The 23404-nt window shown below is 38.6% G+C and overlaps 1 protein-coding gene across 3 annotated transcripts; it reads left to right on the forward strand.

Annotated features, from left to right (window-relative positions):
- The first annotated feature begins 1746 nt into the window (after window positions 1–1746).
- ghrhr (growth hormone releasing hormone receptor) lies at window positions 1747–21776 on the forward strand. 3 transcript variants are annotated; one of them, XM_003221877.4, is made up of 13 exons: window positions 1747–2114; window positions 6145–6247; window positions 7688–7795; window positions 8691–8788; window positions 9248–9345; window positions 11084–11216; window positions 12609–12762; window positions 13720–13780; window positions 14618–14687; window positions 16446–16537; window positions 16901–17030; window positions 19731–19772; window positions 21167–21776. In XM_003221877.4, exons 1-13 carry the CDS (start codon window positions 2010–2012, stop codon window positions 21290–21292), a joined length of 1320 nt encoding a protein of 439 aa, XP_003221925.3. In that variant the 5' UTR covers window positions 1747–2009; the 3' UTR covers window positions 21293–21776. The 3 variants fall into 3 exon arrangements, with proteins under 3 accessions (XP_003221925.3, XP_016849710.1, XP_008110424.1); XM_016994221.2 differs by lacking the exon at window positions 1747–2114 and adding an exon at window positions 4938–5084; XM_008112217.2 differs by lacking the exon at window positions 1747–2114 and adding an exon at window positions 4938–5081.
- Window positions 21777–23404: the final 1628 nt, after the last annotated feature.

Here is a 23404-nt window from a genome sequence, read left to right on the forward strand (position 1 = left end):
TGAATATAATGTTTGATGTAATGTTGTAAACAACTCAACCAGGCATTCCTCCCTCCTGTTTTCCCTTCTGCTCCGGGGTCCCTTGACACCCACTTTGGGGAAAGAGCGGGGCTTCTCCCTTGACTCCGGGCATCCTCCTTGGGGTCCTTTGGGGTAACAAACCCAGCCCTTTTGGGGGAGAAGCGGTGCCCACAATGGAAACCTGGAGCCACCTACGAAACTTCATAACTCTTCTGAAAAGTCATAGGTCAGTGTTTTTAAATCATAAGGTTTTTTTTTTACGAATCTTACGAAGTAGATACAACAAACAAGGCACAAACAAAGTTTTGCACAGCCCTAATTTCTACTTTTGTTCTTTTAATAACACTCTGCATTATATGGAACTGGCAACGAAGGTCCACATAGTGAAAGCAATGGTATTCCCCATAGTAACCTATGGATGCCAGAGCTGGACCATAAGGAAGGCTGAGAGAAGGAAGGGAGACGCTTTTGAACTTTGGTGCTGGAGGAAAATCCTGAGAGTGCCTTGAACTGCAAGAAGATCCAAGCAGTCCATCCTCCAGGAAATAATGCCCAGTGGCTGCTCACTGGAGGGAAGGATATTAGAGACAAAGTTGAAGTATTTTGGCCACATCATGAGGAGACAGGAAAGCTTGGAAAAGATCACGATGCCAGGCGAAAATGGAAGGAAAAAGGAAGAGAGGCTGACCAAGGGTGAGATGGATGGACGGTATCCTTGAAGTGACTGGCTTGACCTTGAAGGAATTGGGGGCGGTGACGGCCGACAGGGAGCTCTGGCGTGGAATGGTCCATGAGGTCACGAAGAGTCGAAAACGACTGAACGAGTAAAGAAGAAGAAGAAGATTATATGGCAATGTAGATGGGGACTGACCTATAGGATTTCAACCATGGAGTTGCACATAATGAGACTATTTGTCAGATCCTTCAGAGTTTTCCCTTTGAGTTTCAAAAATGTAGCCACGATAGCTTCCCCATTGTTTAATAGGACAGTAAACACACCCATTGACAGACCCAACATTGTTTTCCCAAAACTGATATTTAGCATAGCTGTAACACCAGGGTTGTGTAACATAGAGACTATAGCTAGATATACCGTGTTCCCCCAAAAATAAGACAGTGTCTTATATTATTTTTTACTCACAAAGATGCACTAGGTCTTGTTTTCAGGGGATGTCTTATTTTTCCATGAAGAAGAATTCACTTTTATTGTTGAACAAAAAAATGAACATTTATTCTATACTGTACAGTAGTTGTCATCACAAACCAACATAACTAAACCAGACAAACTGTGACTCCTGTCAAGAATTTCTTGTTACTACCATTATTTCCATGTACAACTGGTATGTACATTTACCAATCCTGCATGCTCTGGTGTTTTGTTTGGCGGGCGCCGGGCATGCTTCCAAACAATAACTTTGCTAGGTCTTACTTTTGGGGGAGGCCTTATATTTATCAATTCAGCAGAACCTCTACTAGGTCTTATTTTTTGGGGATGTCTTATTTTTGGGGAAACAGGGTATATATTTTCTAGTAGTATACTCTATGTAGTATACTCTATACTCAGCCCCAATTTCTTTGCAAGTGTTTTCCTTTTAAATACCCAAAGATGGATTGGGAATGAATCCCAAATATCTGAAGTTCAGCTCACTGTTTCACGCTGGCTCCCAGGTAGCCAGAACAAACAGCTGTCCCTCTTGACATATTCCCTGCGCATGCCCCTTGCAGGTTGCTTAGATTGAAATGAATGAGGTTAACTCAACCAGGTCCGCTCATCCCTCGTTTTTGCATTATTCCCTTTACCTTTCGGAGGCACTAACCGGCTCTCTTTTTTCTCAGCGACGGGCAAATTTCTCAGAACAACCAGCTCCGGCAGACAGGTGGAAGCCAAGTCAATAACTGCCTAGAGACCTGTTAATAGGATCCAGTCTCTTTCATCCTGATTCTGTACCATTTGTGAGCCCAACATCGAATGCTTTAGATCAGCAGCAATGAGGAAAGCAAACTGCAATTTCTCAAGGGGGATGCTTTTCAACTTCGGCAGCACGAACTTGTTGGAGTTCCAAGTCTTTTTTTTCTTGGTTTTGCCATCTCTGGTAAGTAAAGAGCTGGAAAAAATTAGTTGCCTTGATTGCTTTTGCAGGTTCACATTTTCTGAGAAATCAATGTGCCAATTTGTCAGAAAGTGCTCAGGTGGGATGCTGCAGGATTTCGTTTGACTGCCCAGTTGTGAATAGTTTTCATGAATGAGGTGTGCAATAAAGAATAAATGCCTGTTTCTGTTTCCAGAATTACTAGATATAAGGAAAAGTGGAAAAAAGTCTTATTTAAGACTCAGGTTTGGGAAATGTAGCGTATGGAGCACAAACTCAGTACGATTTGGTGACTAACTGCCTTGTGTCTTCTTTATGTAATCTTGCCTAGAAGAGAAAGCCCAGGGTGCAGGTACACTGGAGGATGAGTGTAGTTTGATACCACTTTAATTGCCGTGACTCAATGCTATGGAGTTGTAGTTTTACAAGGTCTTTAGCCTTTTCTGCCATAAAGGGCTGGGCTTTCAGCAAACACACTGTCAACATTGGTGGTCAAAGCTCAACATCAGCATGCAAGTTCAAATGTTTTCAACTAGTTAATATGTCATTTTGTCCAAACACTGCTATTCCTGTACGTTTTTGTGCAGAAGTCAAGTTTTAGGTTTGGTTTTACAATTGAAGTTATTAGAGAGAGAGATCTCAATATGTATCTATATTGCATATTTCGCTTTCTCATTGCAAACTTTTCCAAACTTCTCTGCCTGTTTGGTGAGTTTGCAGGGCTTTCCCCACATTTTTGGAGAATTCCATGTTCAGACTTTTTTTTTTTGCATAAATAACATAGGTGTAAAGACCCTGTATTTTACAGTTTTTGAGGTGTTTGTGTAAAACGAATCAAGAATTAAAAACTGACAATAGCAATGGTCCTTTTGCTCTAAATCTATGTATATGTATGTATATGTATATATATATATAGAGAGAGAGCTTCTAGTGGCACAACGGGTTACACAGCTGAGTTGCTGAACTTGCTGACTAAAAGGTTGGTGGTTTGAATCTGGGGAGTGGAGTAAGCTCCCGCTGTTAGCCCCAGCTTCTGGCAACCTAGCAATTTGAAAACATGCAAACGTGAGTAGATCAATAGGTACCACTCGGGTGGGAAGGTAACAGCACTCCATGCAGTCATGCTGGCTACATGACCTTGGAGGTGTCTACGGATAACGCTGGCTCTTCGGCTTAGAAATGGAGATGAGCACCAACCCTCAGAGTCAGACACAATTAGATTTAAAAGCCAGGGGAAAACATTTACCTTTACCATATATATATATTCTAATAATAGTTGGCATTTGTCTCCCAAGAAAGCATATTGATATGTAGAAACATCCTTCCTTACTCAGGATGAGAGACTTTGGATGGATCTTCATTGTAGAATTAATGCAGTTTGATACCACTTGAACTGCCATGGCTCAGTGCTATAGGATCTTGGGGCTTATAGTTTTACAAGGCCTTTAGCATTCTCTGCCAAAGAGTTCTGGTGTGTCACTAAACTACAAATTCCAGAATTTCATTGCCTCAAGCCAAGGCAGTTAAAGTAGGATCAAACTGCATTAAGTCTACAGTGGAGATGCACCCATAGAAATGAATGGATGAGATAAGCCAGGTGTTGCTGCAGTATATTGACTTGTAATAGCAAGCCAAATCCTTGGCTATCAACTCAGTGCCAGGAAGATGTTAATATGAATGAGGGAAATCACATTTGCAGAACCATTGCCTTCTGCACTCTGCATGACTCCAAAAAGATACAATGGAAAGATGTTGAAACCTCACTGAATATTTATCCTTGTGGTGTGGAAATGAACGACCTGGAATCAAGCGAGCCACCTGTTCAATAGGTCAATTTCAGCATGTTTTGATCATTCTGGATGCAGTGTGAATTACGGGAGGGGAAAACATTGCCGGTTCATGGCATTCTGCCATAAATAGGGAGGAGGGGACAAAGAAGAGCCTCTAAAAGGAGAACCTGTCTTGTGTTTTTCAGAGTGGTTTCTGCTTTTGTTTTTAACCTGCAGTAAAATGATTTTCTTTTCATTGATGCATCCTTGGAACAAAATGAATTTACCAAACCCCATATGATGTTAATTGGCCTGTAAAGAGGCAGTGTAAGAAAAAAGGTTAAATGCAGGGATATAACAAAAAAGTCACCTGCAGTAATTTTTAGTATGTGATTAGCCTTCCTATGGTGCATTTATACTGCACCATAGGTTTGATATCACTCTAACTGCCATGGCTCAATGCTATGGGCACCTGGGAGTTGTAATTTTACAAGGTTTTTGTCCTTTGCTAACTGAGTGCTGGTGGCTCATCAAACTACAAATCAAAGGATTCTATAGCATTGAATAGCTTTTGACACCATGATAGTTAAAGTGGTGTCAAACTGCATTATTTTAGTAGTGTAGATGCACCTTTGGACTCTAACTTCCACAATCCCTGCCCAGCGTGGGCATTGGCTAGGAGTCTCTGGAAAGCTTTAGTCCAACCAAGTCATGACCAGCTTCCAAAATACTCAGTTTTATGTCTTCTTTTTGATACGTACTCAACCATCAAATAGTGTTCATGCTAATCTTGTTCTCTTGAGAATGTATGTTTGGGTTACATAAGAGTCTATAACCAAACAAATTTGCTATTTGCACATTTGCTATCTTTATTGTATAACTCGTTTATATTGGAAATAGCAACCTTCTTCAAGGTTCCATTAGTAATTTGTTTTGTGTATGATTCTGTGCACTTACTGTATATGTATGTTTTGATATGCAGCATTCCCTTTACTCTATGTTCCTTGAGATTGTGGGAGGGGCTGAAGACCACATGATCAGACCTGGGACTGCTCAGATCTCAGACTCTATTAGATTTTGGACTGTTAAGAGCAAACTCATGTTGCTATTGATTATAAGAAAGATGAGACTAGAGAAACTACTTCAAATCTGTCTGTAACTGGATTGACAAGTTATGTGCCAGTATGCTGAATACATGAAGGTTGTGAGTAAACCAGATATGTTACTTTTAATGAATTCTACTTTATTTTGTCTCTTGAGAGCATGATATAGAAACCCAGTGTTTTATGGGAGAGTAGATGTTTTTGGGCACTGAAAAGAGACACTTCTGAAAATCTGCTATATATTGTGTGCATTGGCATAATCTCTGTTCCCAACAAGTCAGAGACAACAAGGTTATCAGTCTAACAAATTAAAGTCAAATTGGCTTGCATAAGTACATGTGGATATATAATAATAATAATAATAATAATAATAATAATAATAATAATAATAATATAATAATAATAATAATAATAATAATAATAATAATAATAATAATCTTTATTTATACCCCGCCACCATCTCCCCAACGGGGACTCGGGGCGGTTTACATGGGGCCATGCCCAGAACAATACAATATCACAGAATATAAATAAAACAACAAATCATAACACATTAAACAATACAATAAAAGATAATATACACTACATTAAGCAAAATCAAAAGAACAATAAATATATACCAGAATATTTTACTCAAACAAGTATTGGCTCTTCTCTGGAAGATCATACTTTTACAAATGGTTGTGAATGCCATTTTTCTCCAAAAAGTTATGGGGATTCTGGTTTTCCAAAAGTTTATGATCTCTAAGAGCTCATGTTTTTTAAAAAGTTTAAGTACTTGGTTAATATGGTAAAGGTTTTCCCCTGACATTAAGTCTACTTGTGTTCCTACCAGCTGTTAAGAATTGTGAGTTGAAACCCAAAACACCTGGAGGGATGAAGTGTTCCCATGCCTGCTCTAGATCCTCCAGCCCAAACCTATGGTCAACCTCTGCTGGAGGAGAGATATCTAGAGAGGTGTTCTCTTAGATTTTTAAAAAGGGTATCTTTATAGTTTTTTTTCACTTTCACGGAGGTCCTGTGCCTCTAACCAAAGTAAATGTGGAGGACCAACAGTAGATAAGTGTTTCGATTTCCATTTTGTCGGTTCATTATATGAAGAAGGGGCAAAGGTGGATTTGGAGCAGAGGAGCCTGAATCTTAATTTATTTCAATTTCTAGATTCTTGGACAATCTCACCCAGAATGTGATTCCATAATGGAGTGGAAGAAAAATGAGAGTGATTGCCTAAGGGAGATTCACCAGGAGAAGAATGAAACAGCAGGTATTTGGTAGTAGAGGAATCTGGAAAACATTGACATCTACCTACCTATCTTTACTCTGTTGTTGTTAAGTACAGTACCTTCAAGTAGGTGCCAACCTATGAATGCCCACTTCTAAGATTTTATTGTCAGTTTCTTTAGAATAGCTTTTACATTACCTTTCTAGGAGGCTGAGGATGTGTAATGTTCCTTAGGTTAAACCACATATCTATCTATCTATCTATCTATCTATCTATCTATCTATCTATCTATCTATCTATCTATCTATATCTATCTATATCTATCTATATCTATCTATATCTATCTATATCTATCTATATCTATCTATATCTATCTATATCTATCTATATCTATCTATATCTATATCTATCTATATCTATCTATATCTATCTATATCTATCTATATCTATCTATATCTATCTATATCTATCTATATCTATCTATATCTATCTATATCTATCTATCTATCTATCTCTATCTATCTCTATCTATCTCTATCTATCTCTATCTATCTCTATCTATCTCTATCTATCTATCTATCTATCTATCTATCTATCTATATCTATCTATCTATATCTATCTATCTATCTATATCTATCTATCTATATCTATCTATCTATATCTATCTATCTATATCTATCTATCTATATCTATCTATCTATATCTATCTATCTATATCTATCTATATCTATCTATATCTATCTATCTATATCTATCTATCTATATCTATCTATCTATATCTATCTATCTATATCTATCTATCTATCTATCTATCTATATCTATCTATCTATCTATCTATATCTATCTATCTATCTATCTCTATCTATCTATCTATCTCTATCTATCTATCTATCTATCTATCTCTATCTATCTATCTATCTATCTATCTATCTATCTATCTATCTATATCTATCTATATCTATCCATCTGTCCATCCGTCCATCCGTCCGTCCGTCCGTCCGTCCGTCCGTCCGTCTCTGTGCATTTTATTTTTTAAGCAAAAATTATGTTCCCTGCACATAAAATGCTTTTTTCAATGAAAAACAATCAAATGGGACTTTGGGGTGTGTTTTCCAGGCTATATGGCTATGTTCCAGAAGCATTCTCTCCTGACGTTTTGCCCACATCTATGGTAGGCATCCTCAGAGGTTGTGAGGTATGGGACTTTTGTGCAAAAAAGTCCCAAATTGTGAAAAATCTCATCAGTTCAGAATTCTATGTGTCAGAGCTTCTCAACACTCAGAAAACATGTTTTCTATCCATTTTTCAAATACTTTTGAATATCATTTCCCTCTCTAATCTTGGACAACTCTTTTAAAGTTCAGGATGGAAACCCTCCCTGGATTTATCACTCTACCAAGACTTAGTGTGATCCAGTTTTTCTATGTGCATTTCCAGCACAAATGGGTGAGATTTTAACATGTTTTTCTTCTTCTTTGAGGTTGTAAAACAATGTGGGACCACCTTCTGTGCTGGCCAAATGCAAGTCCTGGACAAACTCTCACCTTTACCTGTCCAGGTATCCTCCTCCACTTCACCAAGCAGCCAGGTAAGAAGGCTTATACTTGGAAGGGACCAGCTGGATTTTCTTGCTATGTATAGCTAAGGCTGGGTCTACACTGCTATTTAATCCAGTTTCTGGACCCAGATTATCTGCTTTGAAATGCATTAGAAGAGACTACACTATCATATGGTCCTGCTTAAAGCAGATATTCTGTATTCAGAAACTGGATTATATGGCAATGTAGATGAGGCCTAAGATTCCATATCACAATCTACATCATATAACTTTACAAATCTTTCTTGCCAAGAAACTATTGAGCCATGGCAGTGAAACTATAAACTCTGTCTGTATGTAGATGCACCTTGTGGGCCATGTGCTATCTCTTAAGGTTTCCACACTATGTGAAATGAATGGATGGAATATCTCCTGTTATCTCTGAAATGGGTCATGAGTATTCCTTATGATGCTGGTTTATATAGCTTCCCTTCCTATATTTGCAATGAAAGAACTTGGAAAGTTACCTAATGAAGAACTTAGGAAACCATCTACTCAGCTAAAAGTGGGGAAAAATTCTAGCAAATGTTCTTGCCTTTGCTGACTATCTTGACCTATTGGACAGCTCCCACCTTAAAAAAATTAATCATTATTTTTTCCTCCTCGTTTTAATACTTGTTTTTGAAACTTTTACAAAGTTAGACTTGTTTTATAAAAGGCTATAAAATAGATCTTGTGCTGAAAAGTGAAAAATGAACCAAATATGTCCAAAATGCTCAAATGGGTATCTCATATTGATTTTTTAAAATATATTTTCCTTTCATACATGCCATAGTGAAATAAGAGAAATGTATGTTTTTGAACTGAACTATGGAAGGATGATGGTTTTGGATATCTCTCTGACATGGATGAAGTCATCTCAGTGGTTGACTCTTATGTTTCACAGGCTCCGTCAAAAGAAGCTGCACAGCACAAGGTTGGTCTGAAATTTCCCCGCCGTATTCTGTTGCATGTCCAGTGGAAGATGAAGTTATTCTTGACGAAGTAAGTAGAATGATGGACCTAGCAGACACAGTAGAACTTAAGATCTGAAGGAAGCAGAGGAAAGAAGAGGGCAAGAAAGGATGCCTTTGAGATGCCTCCATGGCAAGGGACTCTGAGGGACAGACACCTTTGAGAAAGAGGCTTCTCCCTAAGATTTGGCTGCTGGGGTTATTTATTTATCACATCTTTCCTCAAAGGAAATTATAGTGGCATGCATAGCTTACTTCATGTTCTCAGCAACCCTTTGAATTAAGCACAGGAACAGAGAAAGAACGAATTAATTAATTCCTTCTCTTAAGAGAGGGTACATCTACACTGACCCATGATCTTCTGAAGTGTGGCCTCCTCTCTTCCTATTGGTTTTGTAATTTCCAGACATCATCCTTTTTTAAACCTCTGACAAATGGTTTCTTTTTTTCCAAATCTCCACCTGAGTGTTCATACTTCTCTCCATTCCAGATGTCCTACTTTTCAGCAGTCAAAACCATCTACACTGTGGGTTACAGTATCTCTATCATCTCTCTTGTATTGGCTGTTACAGTCCTGGTTGCATTCAGGTATGATCACAAGATTCTGATGAAAGGAATTGGTGGGGGACTAGTTCAGATATGTAGACAAGCCTGCTTATTAAAACAGCAGGGCAATAAAACGTGACACATGCATTCAACATCCTGGTTATTACATGGGCAAAGTCTTGCACTATATGGGACTCTTGTAAATCTACCTTGGAGCACTTCAGATGGGAACATATTGCACCTTAACTTAGAGCAGTGGTTCTGAACCTGTGAGTCACTAGATATTTTGGCCTACAACTCAGCCAGTTTACCAGCTGTTATGATTTCTGGGAGTTGAAGGCCAAAACATCTGGTTAATCACAGGTTGAGTACCACTGCTTTAGAGACTAGGCAGTCATATTTGGCCACAGTCAAGTTCTTAAGATAATTTGCTTCTTGGAGAGGCCCAACACAGTGTATACTCAGGGCACTTGGAGAACAAGAAACATATGAGTGAGAATGCAGCTCACAGAAAGCAATGTGTCACAGTCTTTGTTTAATAAATTTAAGTGTCATATCAAAATCTAGATGAAGATAGGCCAATAGAAGAGGCTTTTTAAGAGTTAAGTTTGGACCAGTTGCTAGTGTAATCATCCTGGGCTAGAAGGTGAATCAGACCTGAGTCCAGTCTGAAAACACTGCCTTTAAAGCAATATTTAAGGGCCCACCACCAAGCTCTTGTTGACCGGAGGATTTCCCTGGATTCTAACAGCAAGACAAAGGATGGCACACATCTGGGGAAGTGGAAGAGGGCCCTCAAGAACTGTGTTTGTTTAGTTGGTCTTATCAGTTTGTTGGTCTGCTTGCAAGTTGTGCACCTTTTGTCACTGAGCAGGTTAGGTCTTTGGACTATAATAAAGTTTTGATTGATTGATTGATTGACTAGTTCAGGTGGGGCATATAATGCATTTATTTATCCATGTAATTATAGCAGTTATGGTTTCATCCTATCGGTAAATTACATGGACCTTTTGAGTCAGCTATTGAATCTTGAGTCAAGACATTGACAATTCAATTGATTAAATGCCTCTCTAGTTAAGATTAACCAGAGTTAGGTTACCATAACTAGTTAGGGTTAACTAGAGAATTGAAGACCCTCTGATCACTGATTGATTAAATAGTAAATCTACATGAATTCTGGGAGGAACAATAATAGCAATATAGGGTATATGTAAAGGTAAAGGTTTCCCCTGACGTTAAGTCCAGTCATGTCTGACTCTGGGGGTTGGTGCTCATCTCCATTTCTAAGCCGAAGAGCCGGCGTTGTCCATAGACATCTCCAAGGTCATGTGGCCGGCATGACTGCATGGAGCGCCGTTACCTTCCCGCCGGAGTGGTACCTATTAATCTACTCACATTGGCATGTTTTCAAACTGCTAGGTTGGCAGGAGCTGGAGCTAACAGCAGCTGCTCATGCCGCTCCCAGGGTTTGAACCTGGGACCTTTCGGTCTCCAGCTCAGTGCTTTAACACACTTCACTCAAATATAGGGTATAGAGGCTGGAAAACAGAGGTTCAAATCTTTATTTTTGCTTTTGCATACCAGACTGAACAATTTCAAAATGTGAACCAACTCTTGACATTGCATGCATGCTAGCATTAAACAAATGAAGATTAATACTCATATATCACATACATATAACATTCTTTTCTTACCTGTAAGGTACATCATAATATTATCGATAGCAATTTCAAATGAGAATTTTTCCAGCCTTTAAATACTTCTGTTCCTTTCTCTTCAGGAGACTCCGTTGCCCTAGAAATTATATCCACATCCACCTCTTTCTCACCTTCATCCTGAAAGCTGTTGCTATCTTCATCAAGGATGCAGTTCTTTTCCAAACAGAAAACATTGACTACTGTAGCTTTTCCACGGTATGCTGAGTTTAAAAAGGAATCTTATCCTAGGATGCAAAGGGCAGCAGATTATGGCTAAATTCCTATGGGCATTGCCCTAGTCCCATTCTGGTGTACAAAATCTGTACCTATATGTTTAGATTATGTGATGAAAATATCATGCCAAAACAGAATTAGATTTGGAAGACACAGGCATGAAAACTGGAGGAAGGAACATCAACAATTTAAGATAGGCAGATGGCATTATACTGCTAGCAGAAAATAGCAAAACTTTGGAGAAAGTCAAGGCAGAAAGTGCGAACGCAGGTTTACAGTTGAACATTACGAAAACAAAAATAATGACCACAGATATTTAACACAACTTTGAAGCAAACCATGAAGACACTGAAATCGTTTACGTTTTTCTATATCTTGGCTGCTCAATCATTAATCAGATTGGAAACCACAGTCAAGAAACTGAAAGAAGACTTGGACTTGGAAAGGATGCTATGAAGGATTAGACAAGATATTGAAGTATAAAGATATATCACAGAATACTTAAGCCAATGCCACTATCTCCCCCATTTCTATGTATGGTTGTGGAAACTGGGCAGTGAAGAAAGAGGATAAGAAAATGCAGTCATTTGAAACGTGTTGGAGAAGATTTCTGCAGATGCCATCAACTGCCAAAAGGACCAATAAATGGGTCCTAGAAGAAATCAAGTATGAAACCTCCTTAGAAGCCAAGTTGACTACACTGAGATTGTCATACTGTGACCATATCATGAGAAGACAGAACGTAATAGAAAAGACAATAATGCTTGGTAAAGTAGAGGAAGACCATGTTCTATGGTGAGATTCCACCAGAGATGTCATGGTTGCCCTTAGTCTGCAAGACTTCAGTAGAGAATAGGAGGACTTGGAAGTCTGCCATTTACATGGTCACCATAAGTCAAAGTTGACTTAAAGTCATGTAATCAACAAGCAATAACATATCAATACTTGGCTTGTAAGCACCTGCAGTGCCCTGTTACTAGCAGTTCCTAGTCAGTGCATGAACACAGTACTTCCCCTTGATATGAACTAGTAAAATAACTGGAAGGACCACTGAATTATCACCTCCATTGTTCTGGGTTCTTTGTGAAAGTTGTACCAGGTTCCATCACATTGTTGGTGCTCCACAATCTCCTCATGTGCAGAATGGCTGTTTTCCCTGCTTTGCTCCCTTCCCATACTTGAAATCCAGGGGAACATCAACTGGATTAATTGGAAAAATAAAAATTGTGTCAGTCCAACCCAGATGATTTTGGGTCTGTTGATGGTAGGATCCCAACTGTGGTATCAAGAAATACTGTGAGGGATATCTTTGTACGAAGCCATACTGGGCAAATGAACTGACTAATTCACATTTTCACTTTTCCTCACCTGTAGACTGAATGCAAGATCTCCGTGGTTTTCAGCCATTATTTCACAATGGCCAATTTCATGTGGCTACTGGTCGAAGCCCTTCATCTCAATTGCCTGCTCCTTACATATATTCCCTATGGACGAAAATATTTCTGGTGGCTAGTTCTCTTTGGTTGGGGTAAGCTTGTTTTTGTTCAAAGTTTACTATATTCCAAATTTTTAAAGAATGTTCTCTCTCTCTTTCTCTTTCTCAACAAATTAAAATTTCACAAAAATCTCAGATCAGATAGCAATATGTGTTGACCAGATGTTCTAGTGTGTTACCACTGCTCAGGTATTGTTTGTCACAGTTACAAAATGTGGGAATATTCTTTGGCTGTGTTCCAACCATTCCAGGTTGACAGATCTATATATATAAAAGGGTAATGAAATTTCGGCCTAGGACAAAACAACAAAAGTACACATCCCAGAAACACTAAACTTGGCAGCACAACCCCTCATCCATGCCTCTACGTTCATACAACAAAAAGAAAAGAAAAATAAAGTCCTAATTAGAGGGAGAGGAATAATTGTTTTTATCCAATTGCTGCCAGTTAGAAGGCTAAGCTCCGCCCACTTGGCCTCCTAGCAACCCACTCAGCCCAGGGGACAGGCAGAGTTAGGCTTCACTTAGGCCTCTTCCCCACTGCCTATAAAATACAGATTATCTGATTTTAACTTGATTATATGGCAGTGTAGACTCAAGGCCCTTCCATACAGCTATATAACCCATTTATAATCTTATATTATCTGCTTTGAACTGGATTATCTTGATCCCAAACTGCCATATAATCCACTTCAGTGTGCATTTTATAGAGCTGTGTAGAAGGGGCCTCATATAATCCAGTTCTAAGCAGATAATATAAGATTATCAATATAATATGTAATAATTACTGTGATATAATAATACAGAACAATATAATCTCTAAAATCAGGACAGTAAATAAAGAACAACACTCTGAAAGCATAAGCCACAGCAACGCGTGGCCGGGCAAAGCTAGTGTTATATATAATCTTGAAGGAAGTATACAATTTTGAAGAAGGCATGGATGGGTGCATTGATAAACATAGTTGTATTCTCTTTTCATTTCTACAGGTGTGCCAACATTTTTTACCATCCTGTGGGTATTGGTTAAGGTGCACTTTGAAGACACTCTGTGAGTAATAATTTCTTCTCAGAGTCCTAAAAGGATGTGGGTGGCACATGCTGGAAAGAGACTGGAAAGCATTTGAGTGTGCATCTACACTGACCACTTAATTTGGAGTGAAATAGCTTAGAACGAAGCAGGTTCATCATGCAGATGATTACATTGAAAGTTCTGGAACTAGTTTGAGAGCCAGATTATGGCCTCAAACTGGTTCCAGGGTCCACAGTATCCGTCTATTAACAGATATGGAGAATGCAAGTTTTTTCCAATTACCACCACTTTAATGTACATGTGGGGATCAGTGGAAAGCTTCTGGTGTCTGCACACTGTGCACAGCATCATTTTGCAGAGTTGCTTTCACCATACAATGTGATTCATACTAGAGTGTGTTGATGTGCATTAAGGGCTTTATTTCAGAGTATACACCAACCTTACTTATCCCAATTTAAAGGGCTTAAAATGTGCTTCAGCATGTGTTTATGGTGCATTAAATGGTCAGTGTAGACATGCCTCATGTTGCCTGTGACTCTCTGCAATGTAGATCTTTTAACCTTCATTGCAAAAGGGGATATTTGGTCCTCCTTGTGCAATGCGCCCCAATCCAATCCAAAGGCAAGTTTGCAATCTTTCAGACTTTAACTGGCTGGGACGAATGCCGAATATCCAGATAGTGTCCAGCTGCAACAAGGAGAGAGAAAAAGCAATTATTGCTAATATGTGCAGAAGTACAACCAAATGTTTCCTGAGTAGGCAGCACCTTTTTCCAACCTGTATATCACCACACCACACTGGTATATGTTTATCTGCAAATGTGTATTTGTTTGAACTACTGCATTCTGTTTTCAGATGCTGGGATGTCTACCAAGGTTCTCCTTACTGGTGGCTTATTAAAGGACCCATCATCGTTTCTGTTGGGGTATGTGTAATGTTAAAAACTTTTGTACAAATCTATGTTAAAGATTTGTGACTTTAATAACAAGGGCAGCATCTGTATATACGCTTGAGATGAAATGTAGACCAAAGAATGGAGCGTGTTCATAGTAGAGGTGGAAATAATATTTGAAATTATCCACAAATGGTTGAAAAGCCTGTTGGAAAACACTGGTAAGAAGGATTCATGGTTGAGAGTGACATATTCTTCATTTTGTGTGTCTCCTGAAAATAGCACATTGTGCTGAAAACTGGGTTGCTCTGAGTTTTCTGGGCTGTATAGGCATGTTCCAGAAGCATTCTCTCCTGATGTTTCACCCACATCTATGACAGGCATCCTCAGAGGTTGTGAAGTCTGTTGGAAACTAGACAAGTGGGGTTTGTATATCTGTGGAATAATGTCCAGAGTGGGAGAAATAACTCTTGTCTGTTAGAGGCAAGTGTGAATGTTGCAATTAATCACCTTGATTAGCATTGAAAAGCCTTGCATCTTCAAGCCCTGGCTGATTCCTGCCTGGGGAATCCTTTGTTCGGAGGTGTTAGCTGGCCCTGATTGTTTTATATCTGAAACCATCAAACCACCAAACACAGCGCCCAAACACGAATAAAGGAACATGAAAGACACTGCAGACTAACTTAACCAGAGATGTCAGCCATAGCAGAGCACTTAATGAATCAACCTGGACAACAGAATATTATTTGAGAACACAGAAATGGAAATGAACCACTCTCACAATCACGTCAAACTACACAGAGAAGCTATTGAAATCCACAAGCAAAGTGGAAAATTTCAAAAGAAAGGAGGAAACCATGAAAATGAACAAAATCTGGCTACCAGTACAGTAGAGTCTCACTTATCCAAGCCTCGCTTATCCAAGCTTCTGGACAATCCAAGCCATTTTTGTAGTCAATGTTTTCAATATATCGTGATATTTTGGTGCTAAATTCGTAAATACAGTAATTACAACATAACATTACTGCATATTGAACTACTTTTTGTGTCAAATTTGTTGTATAACATGATGTTTTGGTGCTTAATTTGTAAAATCATAACCTAATTTGATGTTTAATAGGCTTTTCCTTAATCCCTCATTATCCAAGATATTCGCTTATCCAAGCTTCTGCCGGCCCGTTTAGCTTGGATGAGTGAGACTCTACTGTATTTAAAAAATTCTAAAACCAGGACAGTAAATAAAGAACAATATTCAGAAAAAGGGGGGAATTCTAGACAGGTACAATCAGGGCCAGCTAACACCTCCCAACAAAGGATTCTCCCAGGCAGGAAGCAGCCAGACATTGAAGCTGCAAGGCTTTTGAATGCTAATCAAGGTGATTAATTGCAACATTCAAACTTGCCTCCAACAGACAAGAGTTCCTTCTCCCACCCTGGACCTTCCACAGATATATAAACCCCACTTGCCTAGATATACCTCCCAACATCTGAGGATGCCTGCCATAGATGTGGGTGAAACGTCAGGAGAGAATGCTTCAGGAACATGGCCATACAGACTGGAAAACTCACAGCAACCCATGGTACTATGTGTTTATCTGACCTTGAGTGTAGATCTTGGTTTTAAACAAGCGATTTAAATTAAGATCTAAAATGAAATGTCAAACCAATTAGTTTCCAAATTTAGTTGAAATTTAGATGTATCTTCTCTTTCATTTTCTCCCTCTCTTTTTCTGTCTCCCTTTCTCTCTCTTTCTCCACCATGACCACCACCTTTGTAAACCCATGGGACAGGTGAACTTCATTCTTTTCATCAACATCATCCGAATCCTGCTGAAAAAATTGGACCCAAGACAAATCAATTTCAACAACTCATCTCAATACAGGTAATTGAGTCCAATTGGCCAACACAAAGGAGTGACAGGAGAACCATGTGACAGCATTGTTGGACAAGAGGCCTTGGGAAAGAGTTCAAAATCGATCAAGACATGAATAGATAGATAGATTGAATGGTCGATATCTTTTTTGCATGCAAAAAGTTTGTGTCACCCAATGTTTATCAATGGATTTGTGGAAGACCAATGTAAATGTTTGTATAATGTGTGCAAATCAGAAGCAGACATTATACAAAAATGTGTAGTCATTGAATCTCATGTTATGGTCGCCATCTCGTGGCTGTTATGACTAAAGGCACAATAGGCATAATTTTAATTTCCTTTTCCCATTCTGAATTTATTTCCTCATTTTAGGCGTCTTTCCAAGTCAACTCTGCTCCTCATCCCATTGTTTGGGACTCACTACATCATCTTCAACTTTCTACCTGAATACACCAACGTGGAGCTCCGTCTTTACTTGGAGCTCTGTATTGGATCGTTCCAGGTAAAGTGTGATATTTTTCTTACCTGAATTTCAATTTTAATTGGATTCTTAAAACGCATAAATGAATATATTTAATATTATATATAATACTAGCTGTGCCCGGCCACGCGTTGCTGTGGCGTTGTCTGGTGGTGTTGGTGAGAACTTGTTGAGGTAGTGGTGGTATTGAATGTCTGTTGTATGGTTGTCTTTATCTTTAGTATGCATTTGATTGTGTACTGTGAAAGTGGTGAGGGTAGAGGGGGTCTATGTCCCTGTGTAATATTGTATAGTATTTATACGTTGTCCATGTCTTGTGAATGCTTGGATTGTGTCCTGCTGTATAGTAGAAAGAGTTGGGCTGGATGGCCCTTAGGGGTCTCTCCAAACTCTTGGATTCTATGCTTCTATTATTATTATTATTATTATTATTATTATTATTATCATTATCATCATCATCATCTTCTTCTTCATCATTATTATGTAGAGGCTGGATGGCCATCTGTCAGGAGTGCTTGGATTGTGTCCTCCTGCATGGTAGAAGGAAGTTGATCTGGATGATCCTTAGGGATCACTCCAAACCTTAGGATTGTATGATGTTGTTGTTATTATTATTATTATTATTATTATTAGTATTAGTATTGAGAGGCTAGGTGGCCATCTGTTGGGAGTGCTTGGATTGTGTCCTGCATGGCAGAATTGGGTTGGACTGGATAAGTGAGACTCTACTGTATATTTATAATCTTATATTATCTGTTTAGAACTGGATTATCTGAGGCCCCTTCTACACAGCTGTAGTGAATTATCTGGCAGTGTGGAGTCAAGATAATCCAGTTCAAAGCAGATAATATAAGATTCTAAATGGGTAATATAGCTGTGTGGAAGGGCCTTGAGTCTACACTGCCATATAATCCAGTTAAAATCTGATAATCTGTGGAAGAAGCCTAAGTGAGGCCTAACTGTGCCTGTCCCCTGGGCTGAGTAGGTTGCTAGTGGGTGGAGCTTAGCCTTCAAACTGGCAGCAATTGGATAAAAACAATTATTCCTCTCCCTCTAATTAGGACTTTATTTTTCTTTTCTTTTTGTTGTATCAACCTAGAGCTGTGGATGATGGGTTGTGTTGTCAAATTTCGAGGTTGGGGGGCCTGTAGTTTTGTTGTTTTGTCCGCTGCCCTGATGCCATCACTCTTTTATATATATAGATACGTATGTGTCCATGTAATTTTATAATTCTATATATAATATACTGTATATACTCGAGTATAAGCCTAGTTTTTCAGCCCAGTTTTAGGACTGAAAATCCCCCCCCCCCCCCCCCTCAGCTTATACTCAGGTGAGGGTCTTGGTTAGCTTATATTTGTGTTGGCTTATACTCGAGTATTTTTGGTACATTTATTATTATTGGTATTATTACATTTATTATTTTACTCTATTTTATTACTATTAATACATTTATTATTTCACTCTGATATTATTATTATTGTTACTACATTTATTATTTTACTCTATTATTGCATTTATTATTTTACTGTATTTGTTAGTCTTATTACATTTATTATTTTACTCTATTATTATTAAAAGGATACATAAGCACATTTACATTGAAGAAGATGAGAATGATGATTTAATCAAAGTTGGAAAGCCTTATCTTAAATTACAATTTTATGTAAATATTCAAAAACATTTCACCTTCTGATGCCTCAATTAGTGTAATTTTATTGGTATCTATTTTTATTTCTGAAATTTACCATTCTCGGCTTATACTGGAGTCAATGTTTTCCCAGTTTTTTGGTGGTAAAATTAGGTGCCTCGGCTTATATTCGGGTCGGCTTATACTCGAGTATATACGGTACATTCTCTAACTCTATATGTAATATCAATGTACAGTTGGTCTTCTGCATTTGTGATTTACATTTTTTGGATTTGATTATATGCAAATTTGATAAATATGGTCTTTCTAGAAATCTCTTGGTCTTCTAGTGTAATTCTAAGGATATACACATGAATATGTACTAAATGGGGTAGCGTTATCGCACAAAATCCACATTCATGAATTGGCAAAGCAGTAAGATCTGGCCACTGAGTGACAAGATGATGACTACTTGATCTTTGCTAGAATATTTATTCTTCAAGTTCAAACACAGATTGCAAAGAATGCTCAGCATGGTTGGATCCCATGTTTGACCTTCACGTATTAGTATAATTGATATTCAACATGATGTATCCAATGTTTGATACTCCATGTTGAGCATACTTCAAGGTCAAAGATGGGATCCCACCATATTGTGCATCAGTTAAATTTGAGGTTGTAGGAACTTACTTTAGAAGGACATGTGCATCTATAAATATTAAAAAAAATCTTCTAATGCAAAATTCACATCATATAGTATCTTTAATGAAAAAAGAAGGTAATCATTAGAATCCCTTTATCTCAGCAGTTGGAGTCCAAGGTATCGCCCACCTTAATCTTGTTTTACCAAGATTTAGTGACTGAGATTAACTTATAAGAGATACAAGGAGGTCAAATTTGGCTATCACCATTTTCAGAATGTCCATACCCCATTTTTTTGTGTCAGGAGCCACTTGAGAAACTCCAAGTCGCTTCTGGTGTAAGAGAATTGGCTGTCTGCAAGGAACTGGAATCCAAGTAAACAATGCCAGAATGCCTGTTTGTTAAGTCATATTATTTAATCATTGACCATTTTCATTTATTCTTCTTAGGGCTTGATTGTCGCTGTCCTATACTGTTTCCTAAATCAAGAGGTAAGGACACTGCGTTATATTGCCTTCATTATGATTTTCATCCGAATGAACAACTTTGTCTCAACAGAGGAAAGCTATTCCATGGTATCTCCATGACCTCCAGAGAAAGAAAGCTAGCATGATTCAGGATTAAAATGTTAAGACAAATTTGGGAAAGCCAGTAATTCCTTGGTGTGGTTCTGCAAATTTTCATTATGTGAGACTGCCATCTAGTGGTTGCGGAAAGTATTGCTTCTTCTCCTCCCTCTTGAATTTTAACAGGTTACTCTGGAAAAGAATGAGTAGAGCCCACCATATATGTGTCAGAATGTGTGGGGTTGAAGGATCTTTGGTCCTTCCCCTAAAATCTCTGATTCTTCTGAGTTTTATAAATTGAGGAGGCTGATATAGTTTAGTCTTAAGCCATTGTTCAGTACCTGTATTACACCCTAAAACAGATCTAATGTCTAAATACAGTTGAACCTTCACATTTGCAAATACGACTGCTGCAGATTTGATCATTCATTGATTTGATTGCAATGTTTTATCTAGGAATCCGTAGGTCTTTCAGTGTGGCTATGGAAATTGACCATAGAGCCACGTGGAAGGATCTAGATATTCTTAGGGGGGGAAGCCTCTCAACAACAACAACACCTGTTTTGGTGTTATCTCAGATTAAAAAATAGGATATTTTTATTTGTAACTTTTCACGTTTGCAGTGGTATAGTGCCCCTAATTGCAGCAGATGTATGTGTTTGTATATATATATATATATATATATATATATATATATATATAGAGAGAGAGAGAGAGAGAGAGAGAGAGAGAGAGAGTATATATATATTAAAGGTAAAGGTTTTCCCTGACGTTAAGTCCAGTCATGTCCGACTCTGGGGGTTGGTGCTCATCTCCATTTCTAAGCCGAAGAGCCGGTGTTGTCCATAGACAACGGTTAGCATGACTGCATGGAGCGCTGTTACCTTCCCGCCGGAGCGGTACCTATTGATCTACTCACATTTGCATGTTTTCGAACTGCTAGGTTGGCAGGAGCTGGGGCTAACAACGGACGCTCATTCCACTCCCGGGATTTGAACCTGGGACCTTTTGGTCCGCAAGTTCAGCAGCTCAGCGCTTTAACGCACTGTGCCACCAGGGGCCCCATATATATATATATATATATATATATATATATATATATATATGTGTGTGTGTGTGTGTGTGTGTGTGTGTGTGTGTGTGTGTAGTTATATATATAACCACAACTGTTATAAAATGGAACCAAAGTGTTACAAGTATGTCATATGGAAAGGCCTAGTGTATGTTACTAAGACAATGCTGCCTCACCTTTGTCCTGTATTAAAAGAACCTTGAACAATAACTTTCGAGTAAAAACATGTGTTATTTTCACTTTCCAGGTTCAAGCCGAAATTTGTCGGAAATGGCATGGCAACCGTCGTGGGCTTAAGACTGTTTGGAGGAAGAGGACAAGATGGACGATCCCATCAAGCTCTGGGATCAAAATGACAGCATCTGTTTGCTAATCCCTAAGAATGAAGAAAGGGTGAATGCCAACTTAGAGTGCCAGAAAAAAGGCATACATTTCACCCATTTTTTACCATTGATTTTAGGACTGATTGAAGCAACCATCTTCAACTTTTAAAGGTGCAACACACAAAGGACAGACGTTTCCCAAATGTCCTTCATGTAATTTCAGCCATTGTTTTCCCACTTAGAATTAGCTAATTTTCTTGCTGTTATTTTTTAAGAATGTTTTTTCATTAGTCTTGTTAAAAAACCCAAAAAACAAAATACAGATTGAGCATCCCCTACCTGGAATTCCAAAATCCAAAATCCCGAAATGATCCACATGAGTGACTCAGATAGTGATTCCTTTCCTTCGGAGGGCTCAGTGTGTACAAATTTTGTTTCACGCACAAAGTTATTAAAAATATAGTATGAAATTACATTGCAGCTCTGTGCATCAGGTTCACATGAAAAGTCAATAAATTTTATGTTTAGACTTGGGTCCCATCTCCAAAATATCTCATTATAGGTGTTTCCAAAATCTGATCGAAATCTAAACTTCAAAACTCTTCTGGTCCAAAGCATTGAATATGGATACTCATTTCTTTCAGTTGCTTCATGCATTTTTCGTTATGGGGAAAGAAATGTAGCACATTTGCATGAATGTGGCTACAGTATTATGTTCAGATTTAGGAGAAGCAAGTGATGGCTGATGGGAAATAAATCCTTGCTGAGTGCGCAATAGACCAGAGGTGAATCTACAGATTTAGATGAAAGCAGTTTGATACAACTTTAACTGCCATGGCTCAATGCTAGAAAATCCTGGGAGATGTAGTTTGGTGAGGCACCAACACACTTTGGCAGAGAAAACTATCAAGTTCAAATTCCCATGATTCTATGTCTTGGAGTCATGGTATTCAAAGTGGTTCCAAACTGCATTAACCCTACAGTGTAGATAATGATACACATCAGGCTAGCAGTAGCCAAGAAGAGGTGACACAAGTTGGCTATTACTGGTATATGTTGCTTCTGGAAATTTCTGTCCCTGTTGTCTTAATGTCTTTGTTGAAATTTAATACTAGGTTGCAGTGTGGTCACTGAGAAAAAAGAACATATTTTCTTGAGAACATGGCTGTGCTTTGAGTTCTCCTGCCATAGCAAAAGAAGGCCCCATTCTGTGTGGTTACTCTTCGTATGGCAACCATTTCCTTCTGTCTCCAGCAGAAACCAAGGTTCAACTAGAGTTTGGGGAACTTTCTTTTTCAATGTCATCTCCGGCATCCTGACCATCTGTGAGATGCAGTCCAGCAAAGGCACATCCCCAAGCTCAAATGTATTTTATGAAATGTTTGCACTTGAGATCTTTGGGGAGTTGTAGACTGTTACTGGGCTAGAACGAACCATGGTCCCAGTCAAGGCAGAATACAATATAGGAAAAACACACTGCTGCCACCCTATACCAGTATCGTCTGTCTTGGGGCCCATTTACACTGGCATTATGATCCATATTTATCTAGAATTTGATTTTTGCTATTTCCACTAGGGCTGTGTGCAATTCAGGAAAAACTGGTCCCATTTTTGATTCTGTTTTTGGCTAGGAAGTTCCTGAAATCAAGAGGGGGAAAGTGCCATTTCTCAAATTCGGCAGCCAGAAGCTCTTTTTTTGTTTCAGGAAGCTCTGACTCATTGGTGTCAATGGGGAAAATTGTGAGGCTTCTCTTTCCATCACCAAAATTTATGGCTATAGGGATGAAAATGGCTACACTTGGAGGACACATTTACCACTGAAACCCCCCTAAGTTTCAGAACGTTTGGGTCATCCATTGATTTTAAGGATTTTTCTAATGCATTTTTAAAAGCCATCTATATTGGCTATCCTATATTTATTATGTGTAAGAGTGTGTGTATGTGCACTGCAGTACTTTTGCAAGCGATCCATTCCCTAAGCACTAAGCAGTGGCACTGAGAGACACAGAGCTAGCTAGCATGACCTCTTTCACTCAAATGCCAGCTTTGCAAAAAGACATGATCTGCTTTGTTTTTCTGATTGTCTCTGGCAAGGCTCAAGAGGGGGGGAGGAAAAACCTGTGCAGAATGCAGCCGATACAACCGAAAACTGGCCTTTGCCC

Source organism: Anolis carolinensis, chromosome 6 (genome assembly GCF_035594765.1).
Source record: "Anolis carolinensis isolate JA03-04 chromosome 6, rAnoCar3.1.pri, whole genome shotgun sequence".
Lineage (NCBI taxonomy): Eukaryota > Metazoa > Chordata > Lepidosauria > Squamata > Dactyloidae > Anolis > Anolis carolinensis.

Coding starts and splice junctions, on each gene's coding strand:
- ghrhr (XM_003221877.4), top strand. CDS start 2,010: ATGAGGAAAGCAAACTGCAATTTCTCAAGGGGGATGCTTTTCAACTTC. Junction 12,763..13,719: donor GCTAGTTCTCTTTGGTTGGG/GTAAGCTTGTTT, acceptor TCATTTCTACAG/GTGTGCCAACATTTTTTACC. Junction 16,538..16,900: donor AACAACTCATCTCAATACAG/GTAATTGAGTCC, acceptor TCCTCATTTTAG/GCGTCTTTCCAAGTCAACTC.